At 43.8% G+C, this 24,848-nt stretch overlaps 1 protein-coding gene across 2 annotated transcripts in view; it reads right to left on the bottom strand.

The window, feature by feature from the left end:
• Window positions 1-24,848, bottom strand: part of LOC138946208 (uncharacterized) — a 61,049-nt gene that overhangs the window by 26,413 nt on the left and 9,788 nt on the right. For both annotated transcript variants that reach the window (XM_070317723.1, XM_070317724.1), the window contains exons 7-19: window positions 24,111-24,251; window positions 23,226-23,363; window positions 22,244-22,381; window positions 19,163-19,318; window positions 15,858-15,957; window positions 13,949-14,137; window positions 11,720-12,036; window positions 9,461-9,651; window positions 4,282-4,369; window positions 3,873-3,949; window positions 3,368-3,404; window positions 2,694-2,791; window positions 1,273-1,392 (exon numbers count right to left, since the gene is read on the bottom strand). In XM_070317723.1, the coding sequence (XP_070173824.1) occupies window positions 1,273-1,392; window positions 2,694-2,791; window positions 3,368-3,404; window positions 3,873-3,949; window positions 4,282-4,369; window positions 9,461-9,651; window positions 11,720-12,036; window positions 13,949-14,137; window positions 15,858-15,957; window positions 19,163-19,318; window positions 22,244-22,381; window positions 23,226-23,363; window positions 24,111-24,251 (1,790 nt within the window). The remainder of the gene's footprint in view (window positions 1-1,272; window positions 1,393-2,693; window positions 2,792-3,367; window positions 3,405-3,872; window positions 3,950-4,281; window positions 4,370-9,460; window positions 9,652-11,719; window positions 12,037-13,948; window positions 14,138-15,857; window positions 15,958-19,162; window positions 19,319-22,243; window positions 22,382-23,225; window positions 23,364-24,110; window positions 24,252-24,848) is intronic.

The raw sequence follows: 24,848 nt of genomic DNA, 5'->3' as shown, positions 1-24,848 counted from the left end.
GACATATGCAGGCATTTAGTACGGACGCATGCAGGTATTTAGTACGGACGCATGCAGGTATTTAGTACGGACACATGCAGGTATTTAGTACGGACACATGCAGGTATTTAGTACGGACACATGCAGGTATTTAGTACGGACACATGCAGGTCTTTAGTACGGACGCATGCAGGTATTTAGTACGGACACATGCAGGTATTTAGTACGGACACATGCAGGTATTCAGTACGGACACATGCAGGTATTCAGTACGGACACATGCAGGTATTCAGTACGGACGCATGCAGGTATTTAGTACGGACACATGCAGGTATTTAGTACGGACACATGCAGGTATTCAGTACGGACACATGCAGGTATTCAGTACGGACACATGCAGGTATTTAGTACGGACACATGCAGGTATTCAGTACGGACGCATGCAGGTATTCAGTACGGACACATGCAGGTATTCAGTACGGACACATGCAGGTATTTAGTACGGACACATGCAGGTATTTAGTACGGACACATGCAGGTATTCAGTACGGACACATGCAGGTATTCAGTACGGACACATGCAGGTATTCAGTACGGACACATGCAGGTATTTAGTACGGACACATGCAGGTATTCAGTACGGACACATGCAGGTATTTAGTACGGACACATGCAGGTATTCAGTACGGACACATGCAGGTATTTAGTACGGACACATGCAGGTATTTAGTACGGACGCATGCAGGTATTTTGTTCGGACATATGCAGGTATTTAGTACGGACGCATGCAGGTATTCAGTACGGACACATGCAGGTATTCAGTACGGACACATGCAGGTATTTAGTACGGACACATGCAGGTATTCAGTACGGACGCATGCTTAGCAAAGACAGTTACGCACCTGGGCTGAGGTATGGAACGGAAAGTGGGTGCCACCCACACGGAAGAGAACAAACTGAAAGTGGGTGCCACCCACACGGAAGAGAACAAACTGAAAGTGGGTGCCACCCACACGGAAGAGAACAAACTGAAAGTGGGTGCCACCCACACGGAAGAGAACAAACTGCAGCGTCTGATTGTTATGATTTCAACCAATCCAACACCGCGGCTTGCTCCCACCCGGTTGGTCACTTTCTCGTGCATCTCGCCCCAGGTCACTTGGTGCATTAAATGTGACTAGGCTTCCATCGAACTCAATAAATAAAGATTATGTCCCATGCCCTTTGGCGTTATTTGTGGTACTTCTTTCATCAAAATATACCTTAAATGATGGCTTTAGTGCAAATGCATACCCGTTCAAATGTCATATGGCGAATGCAGTAGTCAGCGAAATGGGCGACGGAGTTGACTCTGACAGTGATGTCCCCTGCTGTCAGCTCTCCTGCGTCCGGCCAGTACTGCTGACACTTGAACTGTTCCCGATTGAATAATTACAAGCTGACCAAACAAGAATGCCAAACATACAAATGTTAAAAACTTCTGCATCTCTTCAACATTTGGCTTACAGTAACCTCAGAGCATACATCATCCGTTCAAAAAGTGTCACGTTTGGAAGTCAAATGATCTGACTTTTGTGTAGGGGAAAGGCTCCTAATATGGACCACTTTTTGTTTCATGCTGATAACTAGCTTGTTTTCTTGCGAAGAAGTTTCATTTTATGTTTGGTAGTCCTTCTCTCTTATGTTAACCGTTAGGACTAATTAGAGTGAAATAGCTTTGATATAGACATTGAGCAAAAATTAAATACAGAAAAAATCCCAATTGGTCCATATTAGGAGCCTGGGCGCCCAATATGGACCAGTGAAGAGGTGGTCTTCACAAGTCACTGTAAAAAGCCCCCTATACTTCAAAATAACATGATACAACTTAGTGTGCAAGTCAGACTAATCAAAATATGCTTTAGATTTATCTGTTTCGGGTTGATGAGAGCATTATTTGAAGACCACCAGGAAACTAAAGAAACGTATCAAAAACAGAGTGAAAATAAGTTAAATTATCAACTACCACGAAAAAAAGACTATTTCATATATTTTTTTTAAATCTCGAGGGGTAGGCCTAGTTATAGGTTATTTTCAGCAAGCTTCTTCGATTTGTGGAAGGTCGTCCATAATAATAGGGGGCTCACACATACTTTGAGATTTTGCTATTATTTTTTATTTGCAATAGAAACTCGGGGTCAACACTGCTAAAATGTAACAAATAAGATCTTAGCTGTCATATATAGCAAGTTTTGTGTGATAACAGCTTTGGCTGTGGACAAAAACGAGTCCGTTATAGGCGGCAAATTTAGAGTGAATGCTGCCAAAAGTGAAAAAAAGAGAAAAAGCCTAACGGTTTTGAGGTTTGTGTTTCTCCAACTGTTTTGACATGTGCAAGTTAGCCAGAGAGAGTGAATACAGCGACTGAACTTGTTTTGAGCGCTCTAGCGCCGTTAGTTTGTCAGAACAGGAGGTGGTCCATATTAGGAGCCGGTCCATATGTAGCCCTTCCCCTACTTTCAAATTGGATTGATTATGTATACTAATTATGCAAGGTTCAGTTTAAACTGTGTGGCTCGGGGGTCTTTTCAAGTTATACGCCCTGCATGCTCAGACTGAATAGACACTTCTAAAACAAAACACCTAATCATCACTAACTGTGGCAGATTATTACTTTCGCAATGCAACTGTTACCAAACTGTACCTACAGGAACACGCTGCACACACAAACTCACACGTCCAAGCTCCACGGTGTTGGTGAGCATTACGATGCGTGAGCACTTCACATCCCACACCAGTCGCAGAAAATCATACAGCGTTCTGTCCATCGGACCTGAACAGAAAATCATACAGCGTTCTGTCCATAGGACCTGAACAGAAAATCATACAGCGTTCTGTCCATAGGACCTGAACAGAAAATCATACAGCGTTCTGTCCATAGGACCTGAACAGAAAATCATACAGCGTTCTGTCCATAGGACCTGAACAGAAAATCATACAGCGTTCTGTCCATAGGACCTGAACAGAAAATCATACAGCGTTCTGTCCATCGGACCTGAACAGAAGAACACCGAAGTAGTTTACTGAAAGCGCTGCCAGGCTTTCAGCGAATTGTACATTGTTTTGTTTGTTGGCAAAGACGATTCGAACGTAAAATGAATCTAATGAATAATTCATGTTTACATGCAGACATAGACACACGCAGAGAGAGAGAGAGAGAGTGAGAGAGAGAGAGAGAGATAGCAAGGAGAGAGACAGACAGACAAAGCAAGAGACAGGGAGACAGACACACAGACACACAGACACAGACACACAGACACAGACACACACACACACACACACACACACACACACACACACACACACACAAACAAACAAACACACTCAAACACACACATTTATTCCTCACCTTGTGCGGCGATATACTCTTTCTCTTTTTCATACCCCTGCAATCAGAACACGTGGTGGCTTTATCACACAGACAAGAAGTTTGCATGGTTGACAGAAGGTGGAGAATAAAAACAGAAAGAAAGAAAGAGAAGCGAAGGAAGACACATTAAAGCGACAGAAGCAGATAGAAAGAAAGAAGAAAAGAAGGTACAAAAAAAGAACAGAAAAGGCGTTGCTTGCTGTCTCTCTTTCTTCGTGTATATTTTGATTGTTCTGGTTGTTGTCGTTGTTGCAATCGCTATCATTTTAAATTCTTCTTTTGCCACAGAAGAGAACGATTTTTTGTGTGAAATAGAATATGCAACTTAAAACAACACCGTCGTGCGAATACTCAAAGCTTTTCCCTGCAAACCAAAATGACCCGCTTGCAATATGTTTTCCTTTTTTTTTTATCTAAACAAGAAAAACACAGTCAAGGGATTATGTCACACGACTAGCTCGTAATAGCGGGTTATATTACTGACGTCTATGTAGCAGGCGTTGTAGAAATCGCTGTGCGGGTCACCGGGCAGGGGGGCAAGCAACACTCGGGAATGGTCATCTGCAACGGACAGCGGGCACAGTTAGTGGATGTAGTCTAGCGACTTCTGTCAGACCGAAAGCACGATTGTTCAGCACATTTAAACACGTTTTTAAAATCGGTATGTTGAATTCTTGTGTGTGAGCACACTTCATAACGCACCTACGTACGCACACACACACACACACACACACACACACACACACACACACACACACACACACACACACACACACACACACACACACACACACACACACACACACACATACATACATAGTGGCGAACAAGAAATGCATCTTACAGCGGTTGTGGATGAGTGATCAAGACGAAGAAAGAGGAAACTGACTTACATGGGTAGATGTCTCTGTAACGATTTTTTCTTGTGTTTTCTGGAAGCAAAGCCGTCTTCCAGTCCGCAACTTTCCCCCCGGGCAGCATCTGTTTACAGAGTTATCACATCCGGTGTGTATACTTTCTGTACTTCCAACCTTCACCCCGGGCAGCATCTGTCTACAGAGTTATCACATCCGGTGTGTATACTTTCTGTATGTACTTCCAACCTTCACCCCGGGCAGCATCTGTCTACAGAGTTATCACATCCGGTGTGTATACTTTCTGTATCTTCCAACCTTCACCCAGGGCAGCATCTGTCTACAGAGTTATCACATCCGGTGTGTATACTTTCTGTATCTTCCAACCTTCACACCGGGCAGCATCTGTCTACAGAGTGATCACATCCGGTGTGTATACTTTCTGTACCTGCTAACTTTCCCCCGGGGCAGCATCTGTCTACAGAGTGATCAGATCCGGTGTGTATACTTTCTGTACCTTCCAACCTTCACCCCGGGCAGCATCTGTCTACAGAGTTATCACATCCGGTGTGTATACTTTCTGTACCTTCCAACCCTCACCCCGGGCAGCATCTGTCTACAGAGTTATCACATCCGGTGTGTATACTTTCTGTACCTTCTAACTTTCCCCCGGGCAGCATCTGTCTACAGAGTGATCAACTCAACTCAACTCAACTCAAATTTATTAATCCATATGGAAACTACATTGTAACAATACTCTTTTCCAATCAAAAGAATAAGAATGCATAATAAAAAACAAAAACATCATAAGAAAATAAGTGAATATGATTATTATGAGTATGATCACAGTCTCACTAACGCAAACAGTCATCCGTCAAGTCAAGTCTGCCAACACACAACTCACTTACACAACAACAACAGCAACAGCAATACAATTTAACAAAAACCATAATTCCAATAACAAAAAGACGTCCGAGAGTCCACCTCCACATCCACGCACACACAAGGTATACAAAGCACCACATGTCGACTAGAACACCGCCCATTTGAACTACGATAATACAGTTACTAAAAATACATACATTACAGATAACCCAGCAACAGAGTACAGTAATAATTATGACAGAGAAACATGATAGAGGCCTCTAACATGTGATTGGTTGAAAGCATGGATAGCTCTGGGAACAAAAGAATTGCGGAAACGTGACGTTCTAGCAACCATAGCCCTCAGTCTACCACTCCTGTCAATGCGTCGAGAGTCAAATTCAGGTTTCAGTGGGTGTGTCTCGTCAGCCAAAATTGAGGTCAGTCGGTCAGTCAGTCGTCTCTGGCAAACTGATTCAATGGTCTCTTGTTTCCTGCCTACAACAGATCCAGCCTTCTTGACTAGCTTTTCTAGCCTGTCACTATCCTGTTTACTAAGGTTACCCCCCCAGCACACACATGCATATGTCAACACGCTACCAACAGTGGACAGATAGAACATCTGCAGGATGTCATTACGAACAGAGAACGATCTAAGCTTCCTTAGACAGTACATGCGCGTGTGCGCTTTCTTCAAGATTTGGTCAGTGTTGGCATGCCAAGACAGCTTGTTGTCGATCACTACACCTAGGTAGCGATAGCTTTCAACCTGTTCGACTTCAACACCAGCTATCACGATAGGCTTGTGTGCTACCTTTTTTCTTCTAGTGTCAAAGATCATTTCTTTAGTTTTTCCTGTGTTCAAGTCCAGGTAATTCTCGTCGCACCAGTCCACAAAGCTGCTAACTTCTTGTCTGTAGTGTGTGTCATTGTCGTCAGTAATCTGTCCTGTAAGTCCAGTATCGTCAGCAAATTTGTCGATGAAGCACGACCCGTGAGAACTCCTGCAGTCAGCAGTATACAGGGAGAACAGAAAAGGTGACAATACTGTTCCCTGCGGAGCTCCTGTGTTGGTATTCAGTACACTAGATAGCACGGTCTGCGGAGCACCAGTGTTTGTGTTCGGGCCATTCGATGGTACTATACCAGCCCTAACAAACTGGGGTCGGTTGGTCAGATAGTCTGTGACCCACAATACAGTTGGAACGCTAATTTTCATCTTCAGTAGCTTTTCAGCAAGAAGGTGAGGCTGTATCGTATTGAACGCGCTAGAAAAGTCAAACAAGTCGCGTAAGGCGAAAATACAATATTTAGTCAAGTAGCTGTCGAACTCACAGAATGAAACTGAACGCAACGCAACGCAGCAAGACCGTATAATCGTAGCATCGTCACTCCACCGCCCGTGGCAAAGGCAGTGCCCGTGGAATTGACAAGAAGAGCGGGGTATTCGTTGCGCTGAGAAGGATAGCACGCTTTTCTGTACCTCTCTTCGTTTTAACTTTCTGAGCGTGTTTTTAATCCAAACATATCATATCTATATATTTTTGGAATCAGGAACCGACAAGGAATAAGATGAAAGTGTTTTTAAATTGATTTCGAAAAAAAAATTTTGATAATAATTTTTATATATTTAATTTTCAGAGCTTGTTTATAATCCGAATATAACATATTTATATGTTTTTGGAATCAGCAAATGATGGAGAATAAGATAAACGTAAATTTGGATCGTTTTATAAATTTTTATTTTTTTTTACAATTTTCCGATTTTTAATGACCAAAGTCATTAATTAATTTTTAAGCCACCAAGCTGAAATGCAATACCGAACCCCGGGCTTCGTCGAAGAGTACTTGACCAAAATTTCAACCAATTTGGTTGAAAAATGAGGGCGTGACAGTGCCGCCTCAACTTTCACGAAAAGCCGGATATGACGTCATCAAAGACATTTATCAAAAAAATGAAAAAAACGTTCGGGGATTTCATACCCAGGAACTCTCATGTCAAATTTCATAAAGATCGGTCCAGTAGTTTAGTCTGAATCGCTCTACACACACACACAGACACACACAGACACACGCACACACACACGCACACACACCACGACCCTCGTTTCGATTCCCCCTCGATGTTAAAATATTCAGTCAAAACTTGACTAAATATAAAAACATCAGTCTAACACATGCTCCAGGTTTATCCAGATGAGAATAGATACTGTGCAACACATGTAAAACGGCATCCTCAACACTTCTACCCTTTCTATAGGCAAACTGCCACGGATCCATAAACTCCGCGGTAAGCACCTGAAGCTTCACTAATACTAGTCGCTCAAGAACCTTCATGACAGCAGACGTCAATGCTACAGGTCGCAAGTCGTTCATCACTTTGACCGGGGTTTTCTTTGGAACTGGGACGATGCAAGATGTTTTCCAAAGGGATGGGATTTTTGACTGTGACAGAGACATGTTGAAAATCACAGTGAGAATTGAGCAAAGCTGCTCAGCACAAAAATTTAGGACTTTTGGTGTAATACCATCCGGGCCTGCTGCCTTCTTAGCATTAGACTTCTTGAGCTGTTTCACAACATCTTCCTCAGTCACAGACATGATTTCGCCCTGCTCATTCATAGGAGTGTTCACGAGTCGATCGGTCAGTTCAGTCCTGGTCTGGCTGAAATCATGCCTGTCAAACCGTTTGTAAAACGCATTGAGATCGTTCACATCATAGTCACTTGGAACAGAGCCACCCTTGCCACTACCCTTCTTACCCGTGTACCCACTCATCATCTTCATACCCTCCCACACCCTCTTCATATTGTTGTCCTTGAAATTTTCTTCTATTTTCTCTTTATCACATCCGGTGTGTATGCTTTCTGTACATTCTAACTTTCCCCCGGGCAGCATCTGTCTACAGAGTTATCACATCCGGTGTGTATACTTTCTGTACCTTCCAACCTTCACCCCGGGCAGCATCTGTTTACAGAGTTATCACATCCGGTGTGTATACTTTCTGTACCTTCCAACCTTCACCCCGGGCAGCATCTGTCTACAGAGTTATCACATCCGGTGTGTATACTTTCTGTACCTTCTAACTTTCACCCCGGGCAGCATCTGTCTACAGAGTTATCACATCCGGTGTGTATACTTTCTGTACCTTCCAACCTTCACCCCGGGCAGCATCTGTCTACAGAGTTATCACATCCGGTGTGTATACTTTCTGTACCTTCTAACTTTCCCCCGGGCAGCATCTGTCTACAGAGTTATCACATCCGGTGTGTATACTTTCTGTACCTTCTAACTTTCACCCCGGGCAGCATCTGTCTACAGAGTTATCACATCCGGTGTGTATACTTTCTGTACCTTCCAACCTTCACCCCGGGCAGCATCTGTCTACAGAGTTATCACATCCGGTGTGTATACTTTCTGTAACTGCTAACTTTCGTTGAATACAAAGATACATTTGAGGACAGAAGAGAAACAATGGGGGCGAGAGAGAGAGAGAGAGAGAGAGAGAGAGAGAGAGAGAGAGAGAAAGAGAGAGAGAGAGAGAGAGAGAGAGAGAGAGAGAGAGAGACACAGAGAGACAGACTCAGAGAGAGAGAGAGAGAGAGAGAGAGAGAGAGAGAGAGAGAGAGAGGGGTTTAGGGAGGGAGGGAGAGAGACATGGAGGCAGAGAGAGATGATAAAGAGCCGCTTTCATGGAGGGGCTAATGTTGAGACTTAGCGTTTTGATACACGAACTCACAACACTATTATACACAAATGCATGTACATGAAAATGTTGGATGCGAACCGGTTAAAGTCTCTTCTTGCTTGTGGTGCATTTCGTTTCCGCACGTTGAAATTCATTTTGAAATGTTCCAACACAGCCGAAAATAAAGCCTTGAGTGAGTTATGGCAACGAGTTCGCATGCTCAGAAAATTAAACAAAAGATAAATCATTCGAAAGCGCATAATCTTACACTACGGCTTCCGCAAGCTTTAAAACCATGTCTTACCTAATATGAAAATAATATGAACATTGAAAAAATAAAATGTTGACAATATAAGGAACATAAATGCACTTAGAAATTGTAATAAGAAAAGAAGACCATTTCATAATGGATGAATTCCGAAGAGAAAAACCTTTGTCGGGTTTGTTTGGGTTGTGAAAGAATGAACACCCTTGCTGAATACTCGGACAAACATTGGAGGGGCCAATCACTTGCGAGGGGTGTGTCGGAAACACGTGGACACGTCCATGAGCACCTGTGAATCCATTTGTCCTCCGAGGAAAAAACAAGGGCAATCACTCTTTCACAACCCATACAAACTCGACAGAGTTATTTCCAAATTGTCTATTAAGTCCTCCGACACGTACGGCTCTCTCCTTGCTGAAGTGGCGCGGGTTGTCTAACCACTTGACCACCCTGGCCGGCAGCTCACTGAGCGGAATGACGGTGGTGGGGGAGGTGCCGCGACACACGACGTTGTAGTAGTTGCTGTCGCCGGTCGTTGGACGCGATCGTGGTGGTGTTGCTGCTTCGTCATCGCCAAGAGTGTCCACGCTCACTTTTGACAAAAAGAAACCACGAACATTGATGACACTTCAAACACAATACTAATACTATTACTAAATAAACAAGTCCTGACATTGCAGGGTCAAGACACCCCGTGGATCTATATTCAGGGGACAGAACTCAAATAAAAACAATGAGATTATCGTACTTGCTTTGGGTCCCGGATGACTCAGGCGTAACGTACACAGTGTATACTAGATCGTGTCGTCGGCGTATCCCCTTTTCCGTATTATGGTAGACTTTTATTTTTGCTACGACCGTGCGTCCCCGACATCGCAGGTACAAAACCGCATTTATTATTTATTTATTTATTTATTTTTATTTATTATTTATTATTTTTTATTTATTAGTAAGTATTTCTACGCACATACCCTCCCAGAGGGAGGCTCATGGCGTTTACAATATGCCGTGTGAGATGGAATTTTTTACACAATATATCACGCATTCACATCGGCCAGTAAATCTCAAGCGTGTTAGGCGAGTATATATACTTTTCACGGCCTATTATTCCAAGTCACACTGGTATTTGGTGGACATTTTTATATATGTCTATACAATTTCAGCTCAATCGTCCAATAAACACCAGATGTCTGAATGCGGATAGCAGGACAAACTGACAAACACCAGATGTCTGAGTGCGGATAGCAGGACAAACTGACAAACACCAGATGTCTGAGTGCGGATAGCAGGACAAACTGACAAACACCAGATGTCTGAGTGCGGATAGCAGGACAAACTGACAAACACCAGATGTCTGAGTGCGGATAGCAGGACAATCTGACAAACACCAGATGTCTGAGTGCGGATAGCAGGACAATCTGACAAACACCAGATGTCTGAGTGCGGATAGCAGGACAATCTGACAAACACCAGATGTCTGAGTGCGGATAGCAGGACAATCTGACAAACACCAGATGTCTGAGTGCGGATAGCAGGACAAACTGACAAACACCAGATGTCTGAGTGCGGATAGCAGGACAAACTGACAAACACCAGATGTCTGAGTGCGGATAGCAGGACAAACTGACAAACACCAGATGTCTGAGTGCGGATAGCAGGACAAACTGACAAACACCAGATGTCTGAGTGCGGATAGCAGGACAAACTGACAAACACCAGATGTCTGAGTGCGGATAGCAGGACAATCTGACAAACACCAGATGTCTGAGTGCGGACAGCAGGACAATCTGACAAACACCAGATGTCTGAGTGCGGATAGCAGGACAATCTGACAAACACCAGATGTCTGAGTGCGGACAGCAGGACAAACTGACAAACACCAGATGTCTGAGTGCGGACAGCAGGACAAACTGACAAACACCAGATGTCTGAGTGCGGATAGCAGGACAAACTGACAAACACCAGATGTCTGAGTGCGGATAGCAGGACAAACTGACAAACACCAGATGTCTGAGTGCGGATAGCAGGACAAACTGACAAACACCAGATGTCTGAGTGCGGACAGCAGGACAAACTGACAAACAGACACAGTCCTATACTACCCCATTTACGGGTGTGTCATAAATGGTCTGCGGCTCTTGCCATCTTGATATCGAAAAGTCAGACCATTCCTGACCCAAGTTCTTTATCTTTTTCTGATGACTGCTTCAGGTCGACTGGATGTGAGTGTTTTATTTTGTCTGTCATCAAACTTTCCATAAACTTAGTTTTCTTACAGGTAGTAGCTGGGTTTTTTATTCCTTGATAGTTCTGTTTAGATTTATCCAGTGTAAAATATGAAGTATGTATTCAATGCGTTCTAGAATTTTAGAATTATTCAGCCCAGTTCAGTTCTTTTGAGATTTGTCCAGTCTCCTTGTGATTATTAGTTAAGTTCAGCGTAGTGCAGTTCTTTTGATATTTGTCCAGTCTCCTTATGATTATTAGTTAAGTTCAGCGTACTGCAGTTCGGGTCAGTCTACTTCGGTTAAGTCCATATAGTTTGGTTGACTTCAGTTTATACAAATCAGTGTACTTCAGTTCAGTTCAGTAAAGTTCTCCTCGGTTTTTTTGGTTTTTTCTCCGTTTATTTTAGTCCAAAAGGAGTTTAAAATACTCACGTGTATCCAAAGATTCGAAACTGGCCACTCTCCGGGCAGGCGTGGGCGTGCCTCGCTGGCTCATGGGAGACGATTGGACGCTGGATGACATGGCCTCTTTTGATTGACAGGCCGGGGCCTTCTCTTTCATAGCTGTAGGAGTTTGTTCTTCGTCTTTGTTTCCTGCGTTGACCTCTTGACCAGCGTCCCTAGAGAAGAGCGACAGTAGTTCTGGTTTTTGTGTCCTCGGTTTTGGTCTGGGGGCTGAGTCTTTGTTTGATGTCGCAGTAGTGGGAGCAGCAGAGTCGGTCTGGTCTTGGGGTTCCGCTGTGGGTGGCCTGGGAGTTTAACAAAGACATTGACAACTTTGAAGATGAAAGACGCTTGTTCATGTCAGTGCTTGTTATTCTCTCAGGTAACGCATAACTCTCACTCACTCTATGACACATGTCAGTGCTTGTTATTCTCTCAGGTAACGCATAACTCTCACTCACTCTATGACACATGTCAGTGCTTGTTATTCTCTCAGGTAACGCATAACTCTCACTCACTCTATGACACAAGTCAGTGCTTGTTATTCTCTCAGGTAACGCATAACTCTCACTCACTCTATGACACAAGTCAGTGCTTGTTAATCTCTCAGGTAACGCATAACTCTCACTCACTCTATGACACATGTCAGTGCTTGTTAATCTCTCAGGTAACGCATAACTCTCACTCACTCTATGACACATGTCAGTGCTTGTTATTCTCTCAGGTAACGCATAACTCTCACTAACTCTATGACACATGTCGGTGCATTTAGGGCGCTTACTGCCCTCTGTTTATCACAGCATAGAAGACTTCATTATCTCGAACTAAAAAATGCATGTATGGTAGATATCACAACATCAAACTACATGACAAAATACATAAGACAACTTGTAGGTGCAGCGGTGACCAATAACGCACTGGCAGGATTTCCATAGTTCGTATCTAGCTTGAGAAAAAAATTCTGAGCACGTTCGTTATTTAAGAACCAGTTATAGATATACCATGTACATTTCATTAAGAGCAGCTCCAGTCAGCAGTGCCCGCTTTTTCCAGAAGAGCAAAGGAATATGGAGGAGAGTACAGCAGTTCCTAAAGCAGACCTGACCACTTCATTCCACAAAGGAATATGGAGGAGAGTACAGCAGTTCCTAAAGCAGACCTGACCACTTCATTCCACAAAGGAATATGGAGGAGAGTATAGCAGTTCCTAAAGCAGACCTGACCACTTCATTCCACAAAGGAATATGGAGGAGAGTATAGCAGTTCCTAAAGCAGACCTGACCACTTCATTCCACAAAGGAATATGGAGGAGAGTATAGCAGTTCCTAAAGCAGACCTGACCACTTCATTCCACAAAGGAATATGGAGGAGAGTATAGCAGTTCCTAAAGCAGACCTGACCACTTCATTCCACAAAGGAATATGGAGGAGAGTATAGCAGTTCCTAAAGCAGACCTGACCACTTCATTCCACAAAGGAATATGGAGGAGAGTATAGCAGTTCCTAAAGCAGACCTGACCACTTCATTCCACAAAGGAATATGGAGGAGAGTATAGCAGTTCCTAAAGCAGACCTGACCACTTCATTCCACAAAGGAATATGGAGGAGAGTACAGCAGTTCCTAAAGCAGACCTGACCACTTCATTCCACAAAGGAATATGGAGGAGAGTACAGCAGTTCCTAAAGCAGACCTGACCACTTCATTCCACAAAGAATAATCTGACAGAAGACAACCATGACGTAGAACACCTACCTTTTACAAGCCGAAATTAACGTCTAGCAATTTTGATTAAGTTTTCACAAAATGACCAAGGTGCAGCCTTGATATGCGTTGTGAGGACAATAATAACTATTTTGTTGAACGGATTAATTTCTGTTGGTCTTAAGCACTTAGAGGATAACTACTGTTAGGGCAAAGAAGGCGTCTAGAACCAACACGGTTCCATCCACACACACACACACACACACACACACACACACACACACACACACACACACACACACATACACATACACACACACAGACCCGATAACACACACACACACACACACACAAACACACGCACCCCAAACACACACCCCACCCCACACACACACACCACATACCCTCAACCCCCCCTCACACACACACACCTCAAGATACTAATAACCAAAACCTAAATGTCTTTTAACTGTACCTACCCAGCTGTTTCTGGATCAGTTTCATGGCTGTACCTACCCAGCTGTTTGTGGATCAGTTTCATGGCTGTACGCCTTGTTGGTTTTGCCCGCTTTGTTGGGCACCGCGTATACCGGACTTTCTACCACGCCGTTTTCCTGTTGGTCGGCAGCCAGGGACCCCATCAAAATGGCGGCGCTATTTTCATAGTCCTCTCTGGGTCTTTTCTGAATGCTCAGTTTGGGTTTCCTGTGTGAAGGATTGTGTCATGCTGGTTGAAACAACAGGAGCTTGTAGGTCTATCAAAGCGACGTACAGAAATACTACAGTAATGATAAAGGAGTTGGCTTCTTTGAGTGACCGACGCTTTGATACAAGCTCCTGTTGTGTGAACATGTATTTTAATATTCCCTTTAGCGGATAAAGTGACAACAACACAAAAGAACAAAATTGATGACAACAACAAAAACTATTCCTGCACTAGTGGTGTACAGGACAAACATGACATATCTTTATACAACTAAATGGTGCATAATATAACATGCTGTATTCAAAAATCATTCATGGCGATCTCGTCAAATTCAGCGAAACACGTTTCTTAATTTCGACACATTAGTTATTACAATAGTTATTACAATAGTTATTACAATAGTTATTACAACAGTTATTACAATAGTTATTACAATAGTTATTACAATAGTTATTACAATAGTTATTACAATAGTTATTACAATAGTTATTACAATAGTTATTACAACAGTTATTACAACAGTTATTACAATAGTTATTAAATAGTTATTACAATAGTTATTACAACAGTTATTACAATAGTTATTACAATAGTTATTACAACAGTTATTACAATAGTTATTACAATAGTTATTACAATAGTTATTACAATAGTTATTACAATAGTTATTACAATAGTTATTACAATAGTTATTACAATAGTTATTACAATAGTTATTACAATAGTTATTACAATAGTTATTACAATTGTTATTACAACAGTGAAATCTGTTCCCGTCTTAAGGCCCACTCCTCCTCGTGAACCCAATTCGTCTCAGATCAGGCTTTTACATGGGATGAGACCATCCCTCCACTTGGTCACATACCGACAATTAACACCCTGACTGCTTGCTGTGGCGAGTTGGAGTTTGTGGATGGATTTATTTCCGACAGAGAGACCCAGGCTGTTCATCTAGGGTATGTGACCAAGTGGAGGGATGGTCTTATTCCATGTAAACACCTTGCCAGATCTGAGACGGTGAGGCCAACAGTTGGCTAACCGTTTTCACGAGGCAGAAATGGCCTTAAAAAGGTATATCAGAACAATTCGTACCTGTCTTAAACGTTGACCTGACCGACCCCCATCCACCCACCTACCCACCACTCCCCCAACACTCGTTCTTTTTGGGTGGAATTTTTACTCTTTTTGTTTTTTGTTTTTGGGTTAAATTAAATTTGCAATTTTTTCCCTCAGATCATTCAAGGCGGTTTCCGATAAAATAAAAAAAACAGTAACGCATTTATCTAAAATATGAGACCTATAAACAATAGTCATACATTGGCCTTAAGCTTATTCTTTACTTTTTGTCCACTTTACAACTTAAGCGCCACTGTTATGTTTTGCAAGACTAGTCGTTAAACTGTAAATATTTGTACAACGTTGATCCTAGCGTGTGAGAATTGGGCGTGACTTGAGAGCTGGAATTATCACCGGAAACACATTTTGAGGAAAGGAAATGGAGCAATTAAGTGAGGCGTGTCTGGAGTAGGCCAACTTCGCGTGTTCTTACTTCGTATGTTTTTATGTGTAGGGTTGTTGTCTTATGTTGTTCGGTTGTTTTAAGAGCAGATAAACCACACTTTTCAATCCATTGTTTAATTGTATGGAAAATAATAAATAATTCATAAATCTTATGAATAAATTATCTTATGTCTTATATCTGATGTGTTATTTTCTCACCTTGGTTTGCACAGACAGACGGCGGCCGTGATGACCACGACCACAATCAGCAGCAGAACACAGCCAACAACACCTCCCACGATTGGCCACGGAACGTCTTCTGTTGGACAGAGAGATATCTCGGTCAGTATCATGGGACCGTTGGTTATAATTGTTTATCGTCTGTTCAGTATCATGGGACCGTTGGTTATAATTGTTTATCGTCTGTTCAGTATCATGGGACCGTTGGTTATAATTGTTTATCGTCTGTTCAGTATCATGGGACCGTTGGTTATAATTGTTTATCGTCTGTTCAGTATCATGGGACCGTTGGTTATAATTGTTTATCGTCTGTTCAGTATCATGGGACCGTTGGTTATAATTGTTTATCGTCTGTTCAGCATTCTCACGCTATTGGAGACCGTGAAGGGACGGACACGTGTCAACTTTATGTGTAGACTCAGAGACAGTAGCCATGTCCCAACCCCGTGTCACCGCTCTGGCACGTAAAAGACGCAGGCGCAGGTGGCTGATTACACCTAAACACGCACACTAGTACTACTGGGTAGCGCGACTCTGCTGCTGCTAGCTGATTACACCTAAACACGCACACTAGTACTACTGTGTAGCGCGACTCTGCTGCTGCTAGCTGATTACACCTAAACACGCACACTTGTACTACTGGGTAGCGCGACTCTGCTGCTGCTAGCTGATTACACCTAAACACGCACACTAGTACTACTGGGTAGCGCGACTCTGCTGCTGCTAGCTGATTACACCTAAACACGCACACTTGTACTACTGGGTAGCGCGACTCTGCTGCTGCTAGCTGATTACACCTAAACACGCACACTTGTACTACTGGGTAGCGCGACTCTGCTGCTGCTAGCTGATTACACCTAAACACGCACACTAGTACTACTGGGTAGCGCGACTCTGCTGCTGCTAGCTGATTACACCTAAACACGCACACTAGTACTACTGTGTAGCGCGACTCTGCTGCTGCTAGCTGATTACACCTAAACACGCACACTAGTACTACTGTGTAGCGCGACTCTGCTGCTGCTAGCTGATTACACCTAAACACGCACACTAGTACTACTGGGTAGCGCGACTCTGCTGCTGCTAGCTGATTACACCTAAACACGCACACTAGTACTACTGGGTAGCGCGACTCTGCTGCTGCTAGCTGATTACACCTAAACACGCACACTAGTACTACTGGGTAGCGCGACTCTGCTGCTGCTAGCTGATTACACCTAAACACGCACACTTGTACTACTGGGTAGCGCGACTCTGCTGCTGCTAGCTGATTACACCTAAACACGCACACTAGTACTACTGGGTAGCGCGACTCTGCTGCTGCTAGCTGATTACACCTAAACACGCACACTAGTACTACTGTGTAGCGCGACTCTGCTGCTGCTAGCTGATTACACCTAAACACGCACACTAGTACTACTGTGTAGCGCGACTCTGCTGCTGCTAGCTGATTACACCTAAACACGCACACTAGTACTACTGGGTAGCGCGACTCTGCTGCTGCTAGCTGATTACACCTAAACACGCACACTAGTACTACTGGGTAGCGCGACTCTGCTGCTGCTAGCTGATTACACCTAAACACGCACACTAGTACTACTGGGTAGCGCGACTCTGCTGCTGCTAGCTGATTACACCTAAACACGCACACTAGTACTACTGGGTAGCGCGACTCTGCTGCTGCTAGCTGATTACACCTAAACACGCACACTTGTACTACTGGGTAGCGCGACTCTGCTGCTGCTAGCTGATTACACCTAAACACGCACACTAGTACTACTGGGTAGCGCGACTCTGCTGCTGCTAGCTGATTACACCTAAACACGCACACTTGTACTACTGGGTAGCGCGACTCTGCTGCTGCTAGCTGATTACACCTAAACACGCACACTTGTACTACTGGGTAGCGCGACTCTGCTGCTGCTAGCTGATTACACCTAAACACGCACACTAGTACTACTGGGTAGCGCGACTCTGCTGCTGCTAGCTGATTACACCTAAACACGCACACTAGTACTACTGGGTAGCGCGACTCTGCTGCTGCTAGCTGATTACACCTAAACACGCACACTAGTACTACTGGGTAGCGCGACTCTGCTGCTGCTAGCTTTCCACTGGGAGGAAGCGACCCCAATTTCCCAGCGATAGAACAATTAAGTAATGAAAATGAAGAAAGGAAGAACAATGAGGACCCAAGGCAAAATCATCTCACTCAGGTTGGAGAAGTTCCGGACTGGTTTCCGCATCGATTCACAATTTTGACAATACGCGAATACACCAATAGAAGAGTTTCTTGCTGTTCGTTGTCACAGATGAAGGTCTTAAACATCGAAGCAGTTTCGAAATACTGTATAGTTTAAAGTCACGTGACTTTGTTGACTCTCCGCGTTGACCCCTTTCCCTTCTGTTCCTACTGCATCTTCTGTTCCTACTGCATCTTCTGTTCCTACTGCATCTTCTGTTCCTACTGCATCTTCTGTTCCTACTGCATCTTCTGTTCCTACTGCATCTTCTGTTCCTACTGCATCTTCTGTTCCTACTGCATCTTCTGTTCCTACTGCATCTTCTGTTCCCACTGCATCTTCTGTTCCTACTGCATCTTCTGTTCCTACTGCATCTTCTGTTCCTACTGCATCTTCTGTTCCTACTGCATCTTCTGTTCCTACTGCATCTTCTGTTCCTACTGCATCTTCTGTTCCTACTGCATCTTCTGTTCCTACTGCATCTTCTGTTCCTACTGCATCTTCTGTTCCTACTGCATCTTCTGTTCCTACTGCATCTTCTGTTCCTACTGCATCTTCTGTTCCTACTGCATCTTCTGTTCCTACTGCATCTTCTGTTCCTACTGCATCTTCTGTTCCTACTGCATCTTCTGTTCCCACTGCATCTTCTGTTCCCACTGCATCTTCTGTTCCTACTGCATCTTCTGTTCCTACTGCATCTTCTGTTCCCACTGCATCTTCTGTTCCCACTGCATCTTCTGTTCCTACTGCATCTTCTGTTCCTACTGCATCTTCTGTTCCTACTGCATCTTCTTTTCCTACTGCATCTTCTCTTAGTTGCCCATCAGCTTAACCATTTTTTTAACCCCCCCCCCCCCCCCCCTTCCAACAAGCAAAAATATATACTTTTTTTTAAAACACACACATAAAAACCACACCAACGCACAGAATTTCTGACACATTTCTGTCTGCGCCTACAAATTCTGACCAAACAAGCAATCAGCATTATATACGCACTGACCCACACACGTTTCACAGGACAATTTCAATGATCATACTCACCTTGATCACGCTGCTCTGCAATGTGGCACAGTTCTCCCGTTACTCCCGCCCGGCAGCCATAAAGGCAACGCCCGGATGTGACGTCACAAGATTTGTTGACGCAGTCGGTGCTGCAGATCAAGCTACAGTTGTCACCATGGTAACCGGCATCGCATGCTGTCAAATTAAAAAACCATTTGTCAGGCAGATATCTAGGTAGTGATTATCGGGGGGAAGAATTGGGTAAATAATGACATATTTTGGACAGGATGTTGTAAACGTCGGAATGAAAAACTTTATTTATTTTATTTTATTCCTTTATGTTTCAATCTGCTTTGCCAGATTTATTATGGTCACAATCTTCTTGTGTGTTTCTTTGTCCGTCCTGTTACCTGTGTACCTGTCTCTACGCTTGTCCGTCCTGTTACCTGTGTACCTGTCTCTACGCTTGTCCGTCCTGTTACCTGTGTACCTGTCTCTACGCTTGTCCGTCCTGTTACCTGTGTACCAGTCTCTACGCTTGTCCGTCCTGTTACCTGTGTACCTGTCTCTACGCTTGTCCGTCCTGTTACCTGTGTACCTGTCTCTACGCTTGTCCGTCCTGTTACCTGTGTACCTGTCTCTACGCTTGTCCGTCCTGTTACCTGTGTACCTGTCTCTACGCTTGTCTACCATTATGACAATCAGTATTGTATATCGTCACATGCTGAGCACAGTCATCCGGAACAAATCTGGGTGCATCAGAAAAACTGCCAGAGAACATGATTGGGCCATGGCACACACACTGAGCAGTCTTACAAACTGCCAGAGAACATTATTGGGCCATGGCACACACACTGAGCAGTCTTACAAACTGCCAGAGAACATTATTGGGCCATGGCACACACACTGAGCAGTCTTACAAACTGCCAGAGAACATGATTGGGCCATGGCACACACACTGAGCTGTCTTACAAACTGCCAGAGAACATGATTGGGCCATGGCACACACACTGAGCAGTCTTACAAACTGCCAGAGAACATTATTGGGCCATGGCACACACACTGAGCAGTCTTACAAACTGCCAGGGAACATTATTGGGCCATGGCACACACACTGAGCAGTCTTACAAACTGCAAGAGAACATTATTGGGCCATGGCACATATACTGAGCAGTCTTACAAACTGCCAGAGAACATTATTGGGCCATGGCACACACACTGAGCTGTCTTACAAACTGCCAGAGAACATTATTGGGCCATGGCACACACACTGAGCAGTCTTACAAACTGCCAGAGAACATTATTGGGCCATGGCACACACACTGAGCAGTCTTACAAACTGCCAGAGAACATTATTGGGCCATGGCACACACACTGAGCTGTCTTACAAACTGCCAGAGAACATTATTGGGCCATGGCACACACACTGAGCTGTCTTACAAACTGCCAGAGAACATTATTGGGCCATGGCACACACACTGAGCAGTCTTACAAACTGCCAGAGAACCTTATCGGGCCATGGCACACACACTGAGCTGTCTTACAAACTGCCAGAGAACATTATTGGGCCATGGCACACACACTGAGCAGTCTTACAAACTGCCAGAGAACATTATTGGGCCATGGCACACACACTGAGCAGTCTTACAAACTGCCAGAGAACATTATTGGGCCATGGCACACACACTGAGCAGTCTTACAAACTGCCAGAGAACATTATTGGGCCATGGCACACACACTGAGCAGTCTTACAAACTGCCAGAGAACATTATTGGGCCATGGCACACACACTGAGCAGTCTTACAAACTGCCAGAGAACATTATTGGGCCATGGCACACACACTGAGCAGTCTTACAAACTGCCAGAGAACATGATTGGGCCATGGCACACACACTGAGCAGTCTTACAAACTGCTAGAGAACATGATTGGGCCATGGCACACACACTGAGCAGTCTTACAAACTGCCAGAGAACATGATTGGGCCATGGCACACACACTGAGCAGTCTTACAAACTGCCAGAGAACATGATTGGGCCATGGCACACACACTGAGCAGTCTTACAAACTGCCAGAGAACATGATTGGGCCATGGCACACACACTGAGCAGTCTTACAAACTGCTAGAGAACATGATTGGGCCATGGCACACACACTGAGCAGTCTTACAAACTGCTAGAGAACATGATTGGGCCATGGCACACACACTGAGCTGTCTTACAAACTGCCAGAGAACATGATTGGGCCATGGCACACACACTGAGCAGTCTTACAAACTGCCAGAGAACATGATTGGGCCATGGCACACACACTGAGCAGTCTTACAAACTGCCAGAGAACATTATTGGGCCATGGCACACACACACTGAGCAGTCTTACAAACTGCCAGAGAACATTATTGGGCCATGGCACACACACTGAGCAGTCTTACAAACTGCCAGAGAACATTATTGGGCCATGGCACACACACTGAGCAGTCTTACAAACTGCCAGAGAACATTATTGGGCCATGGCACACACACTGAGCAGTCTTACAAACTGCCAGAGAACATTATTGGGCCATGGCACACACACTGAGCAGTCTTACAAACTGCCACAGAACATTATTGGGCCATGGCACACACACTGAGCAGTCTTACAAACTGCCACAGAACATTATTGGGCCATGGCACACACACTGAGCAGTCTTACAAACTGCCAGAGAACATTATTGGGCCATGGCACACACACTGAGCAGTCTTACAAACTGCCAGAGAACATTATTGGGCCATGGCACACACACTGAGCAGTCTTACAAACTACTACAAATTACTGTTTCGCGCGTTTTCATTTCCGTTGGGGGAAAAAACAAATTACATCATTTCCGAGTTTAAAAGAAATGGCGTGCGTACACTCTAAACTTAGTTCCGCCTTTGAATACTCTTTCTGTAATAAGACAGTGTGATATAGTAGAAGCAAAAGGTAAGTCATAAACACCAGTGTTCAGTTGAACTAATGTTTTTCATGCGCTATCTTTTGCTAGTAGAGTACTATGTCACACTGTGCTGACAACTGGTCACACATGGGGTTTTCAACAGTGGAGCACTTCAGTTCAGAGTGTGTACATGGGTAAAACACTTACTTGCATTGCATGGGTCTTCCAACCAGCCAGGGAGGCAACCGTGGTCACAAGTACCGGTCACGTGATCACAACCGCCATGACGACAACCAGCCGAACACGGCGCACTGCAACGCTCTCCGTAGTGACCCGGATTGCATTCTTTCAGAAAACACACACACACACACACACATTTTAATGAAGAATGTGAAACACACACACTGTTAGGAAACGCTACCGTTGCTGAACTTTGGTTTCGTTTTGTGTGTTGCATATAGTTGACTTATTTGTACTTTGCGGGAAAGTACCGATATTATATTTTGTAAACACAATATTCATGTTTGGACGAGAATGCAGTCGAACTTTCTAGTCCTGTCAAAACAATTTGTTTACCACGTTGTTTTGAGTCGTGGGTTCGTGGCGTTCGCTCGGGGACAGTTCATCTAAGTTTAGTTGTATCATGTTCGGTCTGGAATATTCTCGAGATTGAGTATTTGCTATATAGGCCAGGGCGATTTGTATGTTGGAAGCTTCTAATTTGAGTTCTGCTACGATGTGCAGTTGTATGTATGGAATGCTAAATAAATCCTCGAACTCAATTTGACGAGTTTTTGTCTGCTGCTGTGAAGACGGGCCGCGTAGAATAAAAGAACACAACTATACGACATTTGAGAACTTCGTTTATCTCAAGTGTTCGTGTAACACAGACACACACACACACATACACACACACACACACACACACACACACACAAACACACTCACACACACACACGCACAGACACACAGACACACACACGCACAGACACACAGACACACACACACACACACGCACGCACGCACGCACGAAACGCACGCACACACGCACACAGACACACACACACACACACACACACACACACACACACACACACACACACACACACACACATACACACACACTAAAACACCCAAACTAAAAGATATATATGGCGTTGGATGAGTGAGAAGACAGCACTCTACTTACTTTCCTCGCAGCGGGATGTCTGCCACCCTGACTTGCACCCATTGGTGCAATTCCCGGTCACGTGATGACACGTGTCATTAAAACACGCTTCGCTGCAGTTCTTGGCACATGCGGCTCCGTATCTGCCAGTCTGACATTCTGAGAGAAGAAAAAAAGATGAGACGCTTAAAGATATAGTTGTAAATAAGTTATTTTGGAGAAGATATCTGACAACGTTGACCCAAGCAGTCCAAGGTACATTCACTCTCCTGTAATTTAGACACGCATACAATGACAATTTAACAAATGCTCAGTAAATCTGCTTATATATCAAATCAACGAAAGCAATGGAGCGATTTCGTTATGCAAGCTCTTCTTCGTGTGAATCCTGATTGTGCTCAATGACATATTCAATGATGGCAAAAATGCAGAAATCCCGTGCGAATGTAGGTAATTATTACATCTCCAATTTTGCAAATGCGTGCAAAACAAAAATGCGTGCACGATTCACCGCTCTCATGGTCAAAAAAGTAGTAGGGCGGACACAAAAACAAAGACATTGCAACGAGAAATAACAGTCTGCAGAATATAGCGTTTAAAATATATGAATGATTGCAATTTCAAACTTTTTAAGTGCTTTTGTGTAGTCATAATAACAAACCCCAACCTGAACTGTGTAGCTCATGCGGCATTTTCAGACGTTTTTCTTGGCCACAAAAATACCTTTAAAGAGAGCTTCCTTCAACTTAATAGTGACGTCAGAAGTATTGCGGTAAAGAAAAAGCTAGCGAGGGCATTAGGCAAAGATGCAAAGGAAAATATATTCGAGAGGAAAAACTGACAGAAAGGTAGTTTTTTTATTGTTGGAAAATATTGTCCAACAAATACCAAAAAAAGTCAACTCACCCAGTGAGCAGTCATCTCCCCTGAATCCAGTGTTGCAGTGGGAGTGGGGGCAGTATCCCCAGATCTTGTCACAGATCTCTGTGGGATCTTTACACTGGCACTCCTTCTGGCACTCCCACCCGTAGTACCCGTCCATGCAGTCTGAAGCAGATACAACACTAGTGGGAAAATATTCAGCATTAAGTTTAAAAAAATATACAAAATGTAGTTCAAAGTAAAATATCTAAAATTTAGTTTATAGTTATATTAAACAAAATTCAGTTGATAGGTACACATTTCCGCGGAGAGGACAAGTAGTGTACAAAATACAGCATATATTAGAAGTGGACAACATTTCGTTGAGTAGATTTATTTGTTAAACTCAGCAGATATCACACGTGAATTATGATTCAGCAGACAGCACAACTGTACATATTTCATCAGACAGCACAAGTGTACATATTTCAGCAGACAGCACAAGTGTACATATTTCAGCAGACAGCACAACTGTACATATTTCAGCAGACAGCACAACTGTACAACATTCAGCAGACAGCACAACTGTACATATTTCAGCAGACAGCACAACTGTACAACATTCAGCAGACAGCACAACTGTACAACATTCAGCAGACAGCACAACTGTACATATTTCAGCAGACAGCACAACTGTACATATTTCAGCAGACAGCACAAGTGTACATATTTCAGCAGACAGCACAACTGTACATATTTCAGCAGACAGCACAACTGTACATA

The sequence above is a fragment of the Littorina saxatilis genome, linkage group LG13, assembly GCF_037325665.1.
Source record: "Littorina saxatilis isolate snail1 linkage group LG13, US_GU_Lsax_2.0, whole genome shotgun sequence".
NCBI classification, from domain to species: Eukaryota; Metazoa; Mollusca; class Gastropoda; order Littorinimorpha; family Littorinidae; genus Littorina; species Littorina saxatilis.
Note: the sequence above shows the minus strand (reverse complement) of the source record. Positions and strands in the feature narration are given on the sequence as shown.